The 18,326-nt window shown below is 36.4% G+C and overlaps 2 protein-coding genes across 2 annotated transcripts; one reads left to right on the top strand and one right to left on the bottom strand.

Annotated features, from left to right (window-relative positions):
• Window positions 1-1,328: 1,328 nt before the first annotated feature.
• LOC114351414 (gastrula zinc finger protein XlCGF26.1) lies at window positions 1,329-3,288 on the bottom strand. The gene has a single exon (XM_028302626.1). The coding sequence runs from the start codon at window positions 3,178-3,180 to the stop codon at window positions 1,603-1,605; it is 1,578 nt and encodes a 525-aa protein (XP_028158427.1). The 5' UTR covers window positions 3,181-3,288; the 3' UTR covers window positions 1,329-1,602.
• Window positions 3,289-8,773: 5,485 nt separating this feature from the next.
• LOC114351408 (uncharacterized) lies at window positions 8,774-12,845 on the top strand. The gene is made up of 5 exons (XM_028302619.1): window positions 8,774-8,867; window positions 9,725-9,849; window positions 10,882-10,967; window positions 11,618-11,765; window positions 12,297-12,845. Exons 2-5 carry the CDS (start codon window positions 9,742-9,744, stop codon window positions 12,786-12,788), a joined length of 834 nt encoding a protein of 277 aa, XP_028158420.1. The 5' UTR covers window positions 8,774-8,867; window positions 9,725-9,741; the 3' UTR covers window positions 12,789-12,845.
• Window positions 12,846-18,326: the final 5,481 nt, after the last annotated feature.

Genomic DNA, 18,326 nt, shown 5'->3' with positions numbered 1-18,326 from the left:
ACCAGTCTTGCGCTGCTCGCATCCTGGTACTTCCGCGCCCTATATTAGATCATCGGTCCACCTTGTGGGAGGCCTGTCATTAGAGTGACGACGAAGGACTGGAAGACTGTCATTACCTAAGTATCTAACACCCGTATTCACAAACATTACTATATGAGGTCTCACAGTGCGCGTGGACACACAGGATGACACACGAACCAATCACAGAGCTTTATTTAACGCTGTGCGTTCGATTTTCTGCTTCACGGTGTAAGTATAGCAATAGCATAGCATTTAAGTGTGAACTAACCTTAGTGTTTTACTGGATGCTCCTACACGACTATGGTAGCCTGGTACCTACTTTTATGAGTCAGAATGAAATCAAATACTCATAGATTATTTTGATGTGTGTTTTATAATTTATGCATACCTATTGTTCATTAATGATCTCTCAAAGGCGCTAGAAATTAAAGCCCGTATTCACAAACGATGCTTGCTTAAATTAAGCAGAAAATCGAACGCACAGCGTTGAATGGAGCTCTGTGATTGGTTCGTGTGTCACCCTGTGCGTCCACGCGCACTGTGAGACCTCATAGTAATGTTTGTGAATACGGGCGTAAGTTACTGACATTACATACATCCAAATAGAGTAAAAATTGTTAAACCAACTGGAAATCGAACCCGAGACGAGTCTTAGACAGGTTGTGTTACCACTAGATCACGGAGGCGATTCGTGACAGACAAGATTCGTTTTGGAATAAGTAAAAAACAACAAATTAATGTTACTTTGTCTAGAAGTCCTTACTTTTAAGTTTGTTTTTGTTCGTTTTGTATTTAAATAAAAAGATGATTAGTAACAAAAATAGAAGTTGTTTAAAACTTTAAAGTACAGTTTTACTAATAATAAAAATAGCAGTTACTTCATAAAAATATAGGCATTTATTTGTGATATTAGGTAATTACAAATCTAATCAAATCACCTATTTACACTAAATAAAAATTAAACTGTATCCTTTACTAATTATAAATAAAATATACAAATATTATGGTAAGGGGAAGGCATGAAAATGTATCAGTCTAATTTATACAATGCCAGCATTAATAATCCATTGCATTATACAGGTGTCCTAAAATTAACACGTCACACTGACACTGGAGGTAGGGCGTGACACTGGGCCTAAGAGTTAAGACGCATTGAACAAGCCTATTCTATGTCCATAGAAAAGTTTTATAAGTTGAACATTAACCAATTTAACTAAAATTAAAATTTTGATGAGTTTTGAAATATGACTGATATTAGTTATTTTTAAAAATGGACTTAGGCGATTATCACACTGCGCCGCGCTCCGCCGCGGTACGCGGGACGACAGATTTAATCATTGTATGCAAGTACCTCAGTTTGTATAGAAAACACGCGCGGCACAACACACTGACAACGAGTCTGTGCGCCGAGCCAACGGGATTTTTTATATGAAATCACGCGGACCGCGGCGCAGTGTGATAATCGCCATAATGTTCAATGCGTCTTCGGTTCATCTACCTCTGGTGTGAGTGACATGCAAAATTTGGGACACCCTGTATAAATAATTTTACATTAATCTATTTTGTATTAAAATCAATATTTCATGATTGTGTGCTGATGTCAATTGCACCTTCTAAGGGTTGCTCTATTACAGTGTTAAATTTCTTTTTAGTCGTATCAATATTGTGTCTACGTTTCATATGTTTTTTGAAGTTCGAACCGTTGGTGAATTCTCTCCGACAGTATATACAGTGGTACGGTTTAGCCCCAGTGTGCTGTCTCAAATGTAAGTTGAGTCGGGTTTTGAAACGGAATGTCTTATGACAGTATTCGCAGACGTATGGCATCAAGTCTGTATGGACTATCGAGTGCGATTTCAAATGGCGTTTCACTCTGAAGCTTTTTCCACACTGCTCACAGACAAATGGTTTCGCTCCAGAGTGCAGACTGACGTGGGATTGGAGATTGCCTCGTGCCCGAAATGCCATTGGGCAGAATTCACATTTGAAAGGCTTGGTGTCATCGTGTGTTGCCATATGAGTGCTTAGTGTACCTTTTGTGAAGAACATTTTGCCGCAAATGTGACACGAGAAGTCTCTGCTACGATTCGAATGCACTAACATGTGCTGCTGCAAATTGCTTCTCGATTTAAACTCTTTATTGCAACTAGAGCATTTTAAATCAGACTCAATATTCTCCGTTTTCACTTTGCGTTTCTTGATTCCCTTAGAATACAATAGGATGTGGTCTTTTAAAAGCTCGTGTGTTTCAAAGCCCGTACCGCAGTTTCCACACATAAGTAAAAAGGCATCTCGGTGGACCATATTGCAATGTTTCTTCATATGAGACGATCTGGTGAACCGTTTATTGCAAAACTCGCAGCAATATCTGAGCAGTTTGTTGTGAATTCTTACGTGGTTTATGAATGTCCTAAAGTTGGCGATGACTTTGTTACAGTCCGAGCATTTGAACGAACAGCAGCAAGAATGTATTTGTAGCGAGTGCAGACGTAGTGATGCGATATTCTTGCACTGGGCATCGCAGTGAGCACACCTGCACATGTAATCATCCCATGTTAACGGTCGTACATCTAAGCCATTCATTTCTATTTCTACAACCGAACGCCTCTTCTTTTTTGACTTTTTCTTTTTAACGGCTAACCTCAGAGGCAGGTCGCTGTCTGAGGAGTCGATAGGTTCATCATTTGCTCCCATATCACTTTCGTTTTCAGTTTTTATCAACGAAAAGTCTACGTCTAGCAAAGAGTTAGGATCTACAGTGATAATTTGCAAGTCGTCTATAGGAAGTTCGTCTTTCACCTCCTGTTTCGTGTCTTTAAACTCTTCCCAATCAGTATTAACCGGTTTTCCGGCCTCTACAGGGCTCCCAGGCTTCACATCGTTGGAATCGTCCGACTCAGTTTTCTTCAAGAATATATTGTTTAATTTCTCTTGAGCAGTCCTTACGTTGTGTAAAAACGACCACGTACGCTCTAATAAGTCGAAGCATGAGAAGCAGATTGTCGTCGGTAGTGCATTTGAAGAAATATCGACGTTAATCCATTGCATTTTCGCTGATATTTTGGAGTTGAGACCGACATCTTCATCGGGCGATAACAGCTGTGCTACCGGCGTAGGCTCGGCGCACAGACGGCAGTACCCATCTTCTTGTTCAGACATTGCTATTTACATACTCACTTTCCAAGCATTTGAGCGAATTATATTAATAAATTGGTTTGTAATTTGTAAAAAAGTGAAAGATGCAATCAATGATAAACAAATTTTGACGTTTCCCTGACGCAATGATGTAATTATGTTGCCAGTAAAAAGGAAAACTACCATCGTTTAAAATAACGTTATACCGTTATTTACCGATAACGTTTTTTTTTAATCAGTATTCTTCACAATGTTTATTCAAAGTATTAGATATTTATCGAATCTCTATTATCATATAGGTACACATCAGCTTGTATAAATGATAAAAAAATATATACATACTGTACTATTTACTCTTTATAGACAGGTTTTTAAGTCAGCGATTTGGAGTGAACTCTCCTGTGGGTCTAGACAAAGTGTAAATTATAATCGCAAACCAGTCGAAAAGTGGTCGAAAAGCCCCTTTTTTGTATGGAGTTTTGACGGATTCGATTTTCGATTCAATCAAAAAGTGCGTTTTGTCTAGGGGGGCTGATGAAAATTTAAAGCATAAAGTAGTCCACATCGACTATTAAACATGCAGGCCAGGAACTAAAGCAAATTGGTAACATAGCAGCAATTACAAATAAGTACTTATACTGGATTATCTATCTAGAATTAAAATTAAAATTATTTATTGCATATCACTTGGGTGGGTAAGGGTTGGTAGGTAGAACATCTTAGAAAACTATTAGTCGACTGAAATGAAGCTGAAAAAGGTCACGATCATGAGTTTCTTCTGCCACTTCTTCTTGCAAGGTATCAAATATTATATTTCTTGAAAAGAAAAATCCACAATCACTCTGTATTCACAAAGAATATTCAGGAACTAGGAGGAGTGGATATAATTGGCGATGACTAACAAAGAACAAAAGGCCACCGAACCATTTCTTTGCAATAAATTTGCTTCACGTTCGCACATAATTCCTATGGCGATGCTAATAAATTTCCTAGTATCAGTGTATTTTTGAAATGCCTGAGTCCAGATGTTTTTCTAAAGCTCACACAGTTCGTGACTAGATTTTAAATAATTTCCATTGTCCAATCAGTTTCCATTGTGTTGGTGTCATTTTGGTAATTTTAATTCGTAAAACTTATCACGGTATTCTGGTTAGTGGTCTTCGAGATAAACATCTTTGATGTTATCTACGTGAGGGAAACATAAATAATATATTAAACGATTTGTTTTATTATTTTGATTTAATTGTTATTTATTTAACGAGTTTTGTATGGATTGAAAGAATTTTTTTTTACCGTACCTAATATCTTATTTAAACAGTTTAGATTCTGATGTAAAATAAATATAACAAATCACAATCTTGTTTGTACATAATGTTTGTGAAAGTAGTAATTAAAATTGCTTGTTATTGTAAACAAAATTTTTTCCTTATGTTTTTGTCACAAAACCCTAAGGAAAAAAAGCTTGTGCTCTTCGTTACGAAAATTTTGAGTTGTTCGTGTTGCCATATCCAAAAAAGTTTATGAATGGGTAGAAATTAATAAAAAGCTGCACATAACGTGAAAAAGCAGCAATAATGGAAACAGTGCTACAAAACTACAACTTTATGTAAAATCTCGTTTTGCCTAGGTCATTGGCATCGTAGTGCCACATTCAGGTATTCTAGCCGCGTCCTAGTTAGTAATTCCTACGTGAAAGCTCAGAATCTAAATATATTATTTGATACTATGTCTGAAGAAGCTGTAGGAATAGTTATTTTTTATTAATTTCTACAAATGAAACTTTAATGATAACAAAAACTACTGCCTAGGTACTTAAATCTTGCTAATTAATTAGGTCGTCTTGTTATCGAATAAAATACTGTTTAGCCCAAAGGTTGACTGGAAGATAGTGCCATATTTCTTAAAAACATAAGACCATACCATTATTTGTATTGTATTGCTGTTGGTTTTCCGAATAAAATAAAATAAAATAAAAATAAAATAGCCCATAGCATTAATGGCATTAAGTTCATAAGTAGGTAACTGATGTAAAATGAATTAAAGTATGATACCATTTTAGGCCAGAAATGAACTCACAGCGCAAACTGGTGACTGAGTTTGATGCGGCGCGTTTTCTTAGCACTTTTTTGGTCTCAAAAAATATTCAAACTAATTTCACGCGTACAAAGTCGCGGGCACAGCTTGTCTTATTGATAAATTCGACAGCTTTAGCCAAGTGATCTATGTCACATAGTTGATTGCACTCGTGCGAAAGAACTCGGCGACTTTGGGACGTGTGGAGAATAAAATTTGGCAAAATATTCGGAATATTTGGCGACACGCCTTAGAACTATCGAAAATAAGGTCGTATAAGGCGTTTAGTATGGCATAATTATTTAGCGAGGACTTCTGCTGAATGCTTATTAAAATTATAGCGAAGCGATGAATCAACAAGGACAGTGTCGAATCTCGGTCAGTATAAAAACCAAAACCGCTAGTGCAAGTGGGAAAACCACAATTTTTTTTTATTAACCACACCGGGGAATCTCTTGCTGATGGAAAGAGATGATCAGGCCGAATGCGGAAGCGAGCTTTACCCGGAATCCTCAACCACAGAGTTTACAAAAAAAACGCAAAGTACGAGTCGGAAAAAGCAATTTCTTGTATTTTTATTCGTCTCGGAGCCAGAGGTCCCAGGTTCTATTCCCAGCTGGGAAAACATTTTCTACTCAGTTTGATTTTTGATAGGGCTTGTCTAATAAAATTCTGTCTGGCTATCTACCACCAGCTTACATAAGTCTGTCACCATAACAATAATGTTAACAGCATTGTTGTGTTCCGGCAGTAGCAGGTAAGATAGCCAGTTCCTCTGTAGTTGAGGATTCAGGTAGCTCGCTACCACCTTCAGCCTGATCATCACTTTCCATCAGGTGACTACAGCCCAAGAGCTTCCGTTCATCACGTTTATTAAAATTAAGTTTAGTGGTACACTAATGACCACTGCTGGACAAAGGCCTCCCCCAATGCTTTCCACAACGACCGGTCCAGCGCCGCCCGCATCCGTGGTCACCATTCGAGAACTTTTCTGCCCCAGCGGCCATCAGCTCTACGAGCTATGTGCCCCGCCCACTGCCACTTGATTTTAGCAATTCCGCGGACTAATGTCAGTCACTCTGGTTCTCCTGCGGATCTCCTCATTCCTGATTCGATCACGCAGGGAAACTCCGAGCATAGCCCGCTCCATCGCCCTTTGGGTGACCTTGAGCCTTCATAGGAGGCCCATGTAAGCGACCACTGATGACCACAATGACTTTTTTCGCCAAAAACGGTTACTTAATCCCATTTGTTTTAAACATAAATCACTATAACAGTACAATGTCGGTAACTGTACCGACCGTGACCCCGAAATTGGGCGCGACTTTACTCGCGGTGAATATTTAAAATAATTTGGCGGTGTTTTTTGCAAAGCTTACTGAGTGTACATATAAATTTTGGGAGGATATTTATTGAGTAAGGTAGATGGAAGAGTGATAAAATACAAAATGCATATTCTGGCAAATAAATGCTTCTTATCTTATCTTATCTTATCTAATGATCTGTCTGTCTTCCTAAAATTATAGCAAAACCGAATCGATTAAGAAATGGTTCGATAAGTAGTGGGACTGTATTTTGACGAAGGCGTCTAAAGGCTGATTACTTCCCCCTTAAAATTAACTGCTTAATTAATCCCCGAGCTTTCAAGTTTAAACTACTAATCCGATTTAGTTGATGCTATAGATATATGTAGTTTGAGGTAGTACTTATTATTATTCTGTGGTTTGAGACCCAAAAAAACATAGGATAGTTTTTATCCCGGTTTTTGGAAGACTTTCTTTCGGCAGGCTGAAATTCATGAGGGACAAATCGTAGGCAAAAGCTCCTACTAGGGAGTCCTTAGTAAAAATTAATAGCAAAACTTCAGCTCAACGTCACTTATTATTCAGCTATTGTCTTGTAATGTTGTAATGCTTATTGCGATCATAAAGTTTTTCTATTCTATTCTATGTTCACCCACAAGATGGACCGACGACCTCAAAAAGGTAGCGTGAAGGCACTGGATGCAGGCCGCTACCAACCGGCCATTGTGAAAATCATTGGGGGAGGCCTATGTTCAGCAGTGGACGTCCTATGGCTGAAATGATGATTCTATTCTATTCTATTCATTTTTCTTATCAATAAAAAATAATAAAAAATAATAATTTAAAACATAAGAGTTGTCCTTCTAAGTAATAAGCCTAGTTTTGACCACATAATATAATACATTAACTGGGTTTGACTGTTTGAAAGGATACCTAAGTATAAAACTAAAATAAAGTAAAAGTTTTTCTACTATAGTGTTTTTTTGTGAAAATTCAGGTCAAAAATATTCGCAATTTCAAAGATAAAGCCAAGATAACTGGGTAGGTAATTTAAAAAACCACAGGTAGAGATGTGTTAAAGATACGTTACTTGTTGATTATCAAGATGTGATAGAATTTCAAGCTCATTGGTTTTCGAGTCACATCCCGGGCCGGCCAAAGCGCCAAAGCTTTGTAGCGTCAGCAAAAAAATGGATAAAGTTCTCCAAAATAAAAATTAAAATAATGTAATTTGTCTTTACATTAGTTATCCGAATCTTTGGTTCAAAATGAAAGCCATTTTTCTATGTGTAATTTTGGCTTCAGACTTTAAATCTTGAGTAAGTACGTAGGTCAATAATCACTTTTTAGGTACTTCACATAGGTAGTTCTGTTATAATATTTTGGTGTAATTTCAATGAAATAATAGTCTAAGGATGTTTGGACTAAATAAAAATATTTTTCTTTCTTTCTTTCAAATAAGGTCATTAATAAAATTGTTTAGGCCCGTATTACAGAGCAAATAATTCAATTTCAAGTGTAGATTGATGTTCTGTCTGATTGGTTGAACTTAAATATTTCGAATCTATAATAACTGAGGTTGAATCGAATTTAGAGCGTAGTTTTTACAATCATGATCATCAGGTCATTATTTTAGTGTCCACTACAGGAGCACGACCCTCTTCAATTACCAAAGGCAATTTTGTTAATAAATAAATCATTATTGAGCATTCACACATGTTTAAATAGGCTAGTTGCCTAAAAAAATTTTTTTAGTCCGTAATGTTTAATATCATAAAATATTGGACACATATAATTTTATTTGTCAATCTAACAAATAATTACATAGTTATGGTGCGTTGAAGTTGCGCACGACGTCACAACGTGCGGCATTTTTAAGCAAGCGGTGACGTCACGGGCCTCTTCTTATGAACTTTGGGGCGCTATATCTCTTTAAATTTTTATTAGTTTGAAAAAGTGAAAAATACGTGTAAAGTATTTTTTGATAAGTTAACTGACGGACTAATTAAAACTCTTGCTTTTTGACCCAGGCAACATCCCCATTACTTGGATACGGGCAGCGCTGGACCGGTCATTGTAGAAATCCTTGGGGAGGCCTTTGTATAAAACACCAGAGGGCAGGGTGAAAACAAAAAAAATATTTTTTTTGCCTTTTTTGCTGACGCTACCTAATCCTGCATTGGCGATTCAGCAAACTTTACCCGCGTTTATAAAAGGGAGTATGCTGCGCGGCCCGGCATTCCCGTGGATTTGCCAAAACTACGAGTACTGTGTTGTGTGATTACTTTTTTGCTGACTGTGCGTGATTTGGATTTAGTTTTTTAAATATTTTTGGTAAGTTGCAAACATATTTTTATAACAATTAAGAAATATATTTTAATTATTGATGTTAATCTAACTTAAGTTTAAAGTCTTTTTTTTACTTTTTGGTAACTTTAAGATAGCAATTTTAGACGATTTATACAAATTAAGTCGATTGGATCTATAAACTTTTGATTTGATTTAAAAGATATCGATTTGCCATCGCTTTTAAAGCATTTTTGATATAACATCACAGAATAACATGTAGCTATATTTGATAAGCCACACCATTGAATGCAGGACCAATCGAAGTAACAAGTTCATAAAATCTGAAACTTTAAATCAAATCAAATCATATAGGCCAGGGTCAACTATTCTAAGTTATCAGTTTTGTTTTCAGAGGAGATCAATATTTTTATATTACATTTAATAAGCACTCATTTTACTGGTGACTTTTCCAAAATTAAAAAAAAATGTGATAATGGTCATAGTTTGACCAAAAACTTCAGATGTTTTCGGCTTCGAATCATGAACCATTTACACCCTGTATTTAAAAATTTCCATAAAATAATTATACAAGTTTTGATATGACTCTTTATTATGCTACTAGCTTTTGCCCGCGGCTTCACCCGCGTGAAATTTAGTTTGTCACAGATCGTCATAAATTATAGCCTATGTTATCGGTTATAAAGAATAATAATGTGAAGTTTCATCAAAATCCGTTCAGTAGTTTTTGCGTGAAAGAGTAACAAACATCCATCCAGACATCCAGACATGAAAACTTTGGCATTTATAATATTAGTAGGATAGCAACTCGAACTGTATAAAATGCACGTCCATAATTTTCTCATAAATATTGTGTCTCTATCTAGAATGTTATTTCTTTACAGGTCAGTCAGACATCAAAATGAGGCTCTCTCCAGAACACCTGCTTCTAATATTCTGCCTGTCATTTGTGGCAGCTGATGAAATTGACATCGAGGTTTCCAGTGGGACTATCTTGAAGTTTTTGAGGGTAAGTAATAGTTTAAAGGTCATAGCAGACTTATCAAGTCGGAAAGGGATCTCGCGAGCTGTCAACCGCGAGGTGAGGCGCGTAGGCGTATAGTTCCAAAATACTGAACTGTCCTATCCATGACATTGACAGCGGGGCGCCACCGTCAATACCGGATCGCTGGTTCCGATTTTTGCCATGTTGGAAACCATATAGTTGAACGATGGTAGCGCCCCCCTGTCATTGAGTTTGGTGGGACAGTTCAGCGTGGGTCATCTATACTTACACGATACGGTGTGAACAAGTGTGCTTTGCAGTACGAAGTTTTGTACAAAGAATACTGACCGCTTAGAAATTATACGGTTACGATCCTTTTTCGGGTTGATAAGTGTGCTACGTCCTTTATGCTTAGCTAGTATACCTACTCGTAGTAGTAGCTTCGTTTCAGTTTCAATCCAAGCAAGAAATCTCTTTAAAGTTAAAATCACCAGTGCTTTCTACATTTTTTAACTTTATCCCTAAATATATACCTATGTATTTAATTGTGGTTCAAAATAAGTAATTATTCTGAGACCAACTCTACCTTCATCAGTTGTGTTTTGTGTTCATCTATTGCCCGTCTAGTTGTGTAGTTCCTAGCTACACAAGAGTTACAGCAGTGGGAACGAAAGATTTCAATTAATAGTCTCGTAAACCTTGTGATACCGTGTCACGTATTTTAATCTTTAGAATCAGTATAAAAAAATTAAAATGATACCTTAAAATCTCACGAAGTTCCAAAATTTATTTGTTGTCCCATTATCCGCACGCGAGTGTAGACATCGTACAGCGCATGGCACTTTCGTTGTTGACAACGCAATGTTTGTTAAGCTTTGACAACATTTTTTAGTAAGGTGTCCGTAAATTATGGATTTGTAAATATTATTTAGTCAAAATGTAACATGATATAAAAAATATTGCGATGGATTCTATTACTGATTCTGAACAAATAGTTTTAAGGTTTCGTATATACTAAAAATAACCTTGTATACATAGCTCTTCTTCTACTTTTAGGAAATGTCAAATCAAACCAAAGGAGACACATTGAACCTGCCCGCCAACGCGACGTCCATCAGAGAGAACATCACTGACACGTTTAGGTAAACTCATCTTGTATTAACGACAATTAAAAGGCGTACAGCGCCATCTTGTAGTATAGAGGCTGTAAGAATTGAGTTCTGTTGTGAACTGATACCTGAATATTCTTAATTGTACTTATTATTACCGTATTCACAAACGATGCTTGCTTAAGTGAAGCAGAAAATCGAACGCACAGCGTTAATTAAAGCTCTGTGATTGGTTCGTGTTACCCTGTGCGTCCACGCGCACTGTGAGACCTCATAGTAATGTTTGTGAATACGGGCGTTAGTATCGCGATGAGCCTAAAAATCTGCTCAATTATTTATCGGTACGAAAGTATCTATCACTTTCAAAGGCTTTTCTTGTTGGGAAAATTTCTGTGATTGACTTGAACTCACCTTATTTTTATTCCTCCTTGACAGAAATGGTACTGGCTATTTTTACAATTGCTGAATTATGTACAACTGCTACAAAACTAAATCTAGCCAATATTTTTGCCCCCATTAGTGATTAGTGCCCCGATTGCGCTAAATATTTTCATCTGTAATGCGACTGAACGACAAACAAACTTCAGCCGTTTTGACAAATCCGTATGGAGACATTACAAATTAGCGCAATCGGGGCCAAGGAGTGGCATTCTCCATCCATCTAACAGCTGAATCTCTTCCAGCTGCGAGAACCGCACATACGGCTACTATGCCGACGTGGACAACGAGTGCCAGCTGTTCCACGTATGCTTGCCCTCGCAGACGCCCAGTGGACGCAACGTGACTTACAAGTGGAGCTTCATATGCCCTGCCGAGACTGTGTTCAACCAGGTACGATTTGCAGTAGCAATTGGTTCACTTTTAAGATAATATCCTATCATACTTCATATCCTTTTTTAATCGTCTGGAAAATTCATAAAATTATTTTACTCATTCGATGTAGAGATCATTGGGGGAGGCCTATGTCCAGCAGTGGACGTCCTGTGGCTGAAATGATGATGATGATATTTCCCATTAGCCGGTGGGAGCAGCCCAGAGAGAAGGGCAGGGTCTGACGGTGCCCTTAGAAAGCATTGCCTACATTCACCACCTATCTTTCTTATCCTAGTATTTACAAATGTCAAAGTTGCTAAGGATAGATGGATGCATGTTTGAAAACAAAACCTATAAGTGAAACCAAACCAGGGGATTTCCATAATAAACTTAAATAACATTCAACTTATTTCATAACTTCAGGATATATTTCTGTTGTGAAATAGCATTTATTATAACTGATTAAAACGCTCTAGTGTTTACGTTGATGTGCCGCGCATGCTATCTGAATCGGTATCTAAATTCTAAACATATTATGTTCTATTCCAGGAAGTCCTAGTCTGCACCAGACCACGCGACGCCATCCCCTGCGAAGACTCCCCAATGTACTACGATATCAACATGGAGTTTGGTCGAGTCATTGACGACAAAAACGAAGAAGACCCTAAGAAAGAAACCACCAACATCCAACCTGTAAAAGTTAACAATAACAAGAAAACTCAAATAAAGAAACATCCGAACAGAAAACAGAACATTATCGTTGAAACTTTACTAAATGACGTCATAAATGAAAAGGTAGATAAGGAGTTAAATGAAATGGGTTACAAAGATGAAGATGAAATGGCGCCTGAAGAGATATTCCCCATTGTGGTCGATCCAGTCGATTCTGAACCTAAAATCGAAGAAGTTGGGGATGGAATTGAAATGAACACTGATGAGGAAAGCATTGCTGATGAAGGAAGACTAGCAGAAGAAAGAAGTATGATCTGGAGGGGGAGGAAGTTAGAACGAGGATTGTTTAGGTTTAAAGCTGATGTGTAAATAAGGTCTAGATTTTAAGTAAGTTCTGTAAATATGAGGTTAAGATGCAATAAATGATATGGCTTTTATGTAGTTTTTTTTATTTCTCTTCTCAAGTTAAACCAATTTTGCATTTTTTTTAAAATAAGCAGTATTATTAAGATGTAGGCAAGTCTGAGTATAAAACGTACTAGCTTGTGTCCTGCTAGATTCGAATCTGCAAGCATAACTTGTAGTCAGCTACACAAACCACCATGCTATTATTACAAGATGTATTATTATTATTATATTCCAAAATATAATAGGTTTTAAGGCTTTCTACCTTAAACAGATTTTTTGTGACGACAAATCAATAAAACCCTCAAAAGACAATACGTGACGTAATATTCTGAACATAAATTGAAATCAATTCGAGGAGCGAATTACATTTTGCCTTATCTCAGTAATTAATTTTACGCATTTTTGCATAATCAAATACTAAAATTGACTTTATTTTTTATTAGTTTGCGTACTGGAGAGACATGTTTATGAAAACATGACTTAATTTTGTTAAAATGTATTTATTTTTTTTGATATTTTTTACTTGTGGCAACATTGTTAATGCTGAAGACAGCAGTAGTGATGAAGGGAAATTCATAGATTTGTTGCCAGAAGAAGAAAAAGAGGCGTTTCTAGAGACAGTTGCTAGAAGGTTGATTACTGGAGTCAAAACTAAGGATTCAAGGTATAAATCTAGCGAAGAAGTTTCTGACGAAGAATTAAATCAACACAGCGAGTACGTTCGTAAGGTTCTAAAAGAGGAATCTGGTAATTTAAGACGACATACTAAAGATAAGACACCTGACGACTCATTAAAAGTACAGGGTATCGATAAAAAAAATAAACCGATCGTGGTTGAAGATGATGAGGACAAAAATCACATTGATTTAACTTTGAGACAGGGTATTAGAAGAAAGAGGAATGAAAAGGAAGAGTTTATACCTGTTCAAACTGTATACGATGATCCTGACAAATCTGATTTAAATACAACAAGTAATAGAGATGATTATACCAAATCAAAGGAACGCAAAGATGAAAATTCGGCTGCTGAAGATATACAAGTTCGAGGACATAGGCCCCATTCGAGGGGATCAAGGCAAGCTATAACTGAAGATCCTAATATAGAATATTCTGACAAAAGAACTGAAATCGTTGATTTTGAACCTTCAAACGAATACGTCATCACACCCAGTGATAGCGACGAAAAAGTGACTACTGATGACATTGACACTAAAGAACCAGAAACAACTACAGTTGAAGGTGTGGTTATTAGTTCTGAAACCACGGATGACGTAAGATCAGGTCATGATGGCTTTACTCAATCAATTTACGAGTCAATAGAGGCAGCGAATGATAGAGAAACAAATTCATCAAACGAATCAGTTGAGTCTGTTACTAATAGCACTAGCACCGAACCAATAGTAGAAATAACAACAACTGAAGAATCACTTGTAGAGAATGTAACAATGACCACTGAAAATATTGTTATAGAATCATCGACTATAAAAGATATACCGCAAAATACATCCGAGGTGAAAAAATATTTACGAGTCAATAATGATAATGGTGACCAAGAAGACGTATTGTCACTAAATGAAACAGAAAAAAATGATAACAGTAGTGTGATTGAAAATACACAATATGAATCAACAACACTTACAGACGAAGAAGTGAAAGACACTACAATGAAGGAACAAGATTCAGATAATGTAAATAATGAAGAAAAACTTTCAATTGAGAATAAAAGCAATGAAACAGATCAAACAAAAGTGATTAATACTGCAAGTAATGAAGATGATTTTCGTAAAGTAAATAGCAGTGCTGAAAATGATGAAACTAGGGATGATTCGTCTACAACGCCTGTTTCTATAAAAGTAGACATTGAAGGCTATTCAATGAAAGGTCATAGTGCAAATAAAGATAAAGAAACACATTCACTACAAAGACAAAGTAACAATGACAAAAAAGAAATACTTCGTGAAAATAACAAAACAGAACTGTTAATTGACAATAAGCCCGTTACAAAAAAATTAAATAGCTCCTTCAATTCAAGCAACTATTCAATCTTGAGAAGTCATGTAGAAAATAAAGAATATGAAAACCATTTAACTAGTCCAAAACCTACACATTTTGATAAACAAATAAAAATCGATTTATACCAAAACAGACATGAAAATGCATCCAAAACTAACTTAGAAAATAATAACCGAAATAGTGTTTTGACAACTACAGAGAAAAGTTACGAAAACAACGTTGCAACGCCAAATTATAAAGCATATTATGCACAAGGTAGTGGAAATTACTTATCAAGAAGTAGCAATAAACAGAATGATAAAAAAACTAATAAATTGGCTGCTAGAAGTAGCAACGGTGATAATGAAAACGATGTAAAGTTAGAGTATGAAACTCAAGATGCTAATTTGGCAAGAATAGCAAAAAGTTTAAGACAAGGCTTAGCAAATACTGATGGTGAAGATCTAGAAGAAAGGAAGCCAAAACTGTTAAATCCGAATGCAAAAACTAAGGAGTACCTAGTATATGAAATACGTAAGTATTTGATTATGTTTAGCACTGGGCACTTTGCTATGTGGTACCAATAGGATAGGACTACTGTCACTCGTCCCAAGATGTCTTAAGAGGTGACTTTAGGGACAAATGTGTGATGCCCGTTTTCACCATGAATCCCTAATTTTTGAGTGAACCCTATGAAAATAAAATTCCTGTTATGTGTTACCATAGGGGGTCACCTAAAATTAGGGATTAATGGAGAAAACCGGCTTGAGCACCAGGCCTCGTGATTTACGCACGTATTCACAAAAGATGCTTAAGTGAAGCAGCAAATCGAACGCACACAATTGGTTCGTGTGTCACCCTGTGCGTCCACGCGCACTGTAAGACCTCATAGTAATGTTTGGGTAAGAGACAAATTCCCATCAGAACGGTATAGGCCAAATCATCCATTTGCATCTAGTAAACTGGTAAAGGAAAGGTCGTGCTCCTGCAGTAGACTCAATGGCCTAATGATGATGATTTTTTCTAATTATTTTGATTGACAGCTAATAAGATACTAAGATATTTCAATAAATAAGTTATCAAGATAAGGCACCAATTTATAATTGAGACAATTTCTTTTCAGCTGCTGATGCTGATGATCCATTTGTGCAAACTGGCCCAGAACCCAAAGAACAACCTTACTATGTCCCAGTATACAATTATTCACCCAACAACGCTTACTATAACGCTTACAATCGCTTGGGACCCAACGAAGATGATAACGATGAAGCAGAAATACTAGAAAACGTTGATGAGAGTGACGATAGTAGTGTTGATAGAAATGAAGACGATTTTAGAGAACCAGATGGCCATAGAAAGTTCAAATTTAACAACAAGAAGAACCAGATTAGAGCAATACCAAAAGCAAACAACTACAAGTTACCATTAGTATTCAAGAGGCCTCAATTCACAGAAATATTCTTCAATCCAGATGAATATTTGGACATGGATTATTATTTTGGCAGATCGAATATAGATCCCGAATTCCGTTCGAGGGGAAAGCGAAAGAAGCATAAAAAAGAGATGACAAAATCTGAAGAAGAATTAAATCCTTATCATACTATGCTAAAAGGTGCTAAAACTCATTTAGATGCTGTTAGGAAGATATTGTATAAAAATAAACTTTTTGGATTCGTTCCCGATGTAACCTCACCGAAACCTAAAAAATCAAAAAAGGGTACCACTACTCCAAAAGATGGTAATCACAATCATAATCATAACCATGATCATGATAACAATGATGATTATGATAACAATGACGATCACAATCATGATGATAGGTACGGGAACGATCACAGTCATGATGTGAGGACTTTCCGAGCTGATAATACGTCTGACTACATAATACTTTATCCATCCACACGCCTAAGGAACGACCATCCGGATCAACAGGACATTTCTGTAGACTACTATTTTGGACTCTATAATACTGGTGATTCTTCTGGCAGCAAAACATACAGAGATATTTTAAGAGAAAGTAAAAACACAGAAGAATCAATAGAAAGCGCAGAAGCAGAAAAAACAAGAGAAAGAGTGCGAGCTTTTAAAGAAGTAAATAAACAAAACAATACTGCGCTTTCGGACTTGATAGGCGAAATCAAACGGCGAGGCTGGAAGCAGGCTTTCAGAATGACTAGCAAGAAGAAAAGACAGAAAGAATTAGAGGAAAAAAAGAAGAAATGGAAGAAAAACGCTGGAACCATCAAAGAAATATTAAACATGGGAGATATTAATGAAGCCTTCCCAAATTTGGATAAATTGAGAAAACTGAATCTGACGTTGATGAGAAGGAAAGAAAATAAAGAAGAAGTAGACGTGTATGTTAATGTGTTGAGAGATATGATAAGAATGGGCAATAAGGCTTTGGAAAAATACGACTGGTTAGGCTCCACAGTGGATATACTTGGTGCATTGAATAAATTGAAGTATCTTACGTAAGTAGCACTTCGGTTTATGAAACTAATTTCATAGCTTAAAAAATATTGACGCTGGTGGGAATAGAATCCACTACTTTACTTGCCACGCTACTGCTTTAATCTCTGAGCTAAGGAGACATATGGTAAACAATAGTAGATTTTACAAGTTTTAATTTTGTTTGAGATAAGTTTAACATCTTAATAATGGATTTATCTTACCCAACTGCCCGAGGTGTATTTATACATAATGAATTTAGTTACCACCTCTGTGGTCTAGTGGTAGGGCCACCTGCTTCAGACCCACAAAGAACTCGGGTTCAATTCCCAGTGGGGGCAAAATTTTCTGCTCAGTTTGGTTGATGATAGGGCTTGTTCTATATTAGGCCGCCACTAATCATATCTGGTAGTTTTTTGTAGCATCAGATTAAAGTTTATTTAACTACACCCTACCCTTATGTTTTAGAGAATCACAGGAAAATCGGGAATACATTCACGCAGCGGACAAAGAACTCTTAAATTACGTCCAGTATCTGTATAAAATTTCCAAATCTACTTTAGAAGAAGCTGCACTACGAATTCTTACTTCTAACGACTCCAGTAACTACACACAGAAGAATAAAGAGAAAAAACTTCTGCTTCCAAGAAATAAGAAGAGAAAGAAAGAGTATTTGTCCAAAATGTTGTTGAATAGAGTTTGGTTGTACAGAGATAGGAATATAACGCAGAGTGAAAAGAAAGTCAAAGAGTTGGACTTCTTAACGTTTTTAGACGATGTGAATAATAATTTGTATGATGTAAGTAATTTTAAATAACTAATACATGTTTATCAGAGTTTTTCAACGACTAGTGCGGTAAAAGTGAAAGAAACAAGAGTCAAAGAGGCTCCTCAAAATGTAGAAACTTAGTTGTACACAACTCAGACTCCCTACTCAGACTTTGTGTATCCACTTGCTTCTATTTGGCACCATACATTAACTCAAATTCAACTTGTCAAAGTTCTTTTAATTGTTCGAAGCGTCCAATTTTGTTTTTGAAGCTCGTACGTACTCGT

This window comes from Ostrinia furnacalis, unplaced genomic scaffold (genome assembly GCF_004193835.3).
Source record: "Ostrinia furnacalis isolate ACB-3 unplaced genomic scaffold, ASM419383v2 OfSCF1132, whole genome shotgun sequence".
Classification (NCBI taxonomy): domain Eukaryota; kingdom Metazoa; phylum Arthropoda; class Insecta; order Lepidoptera; family Crambidae; genus Ostrinia; species Ostrinia furnacalis.
This window is presented reverse-complemented; position numbering and strand designations above follow the sequence as displayed.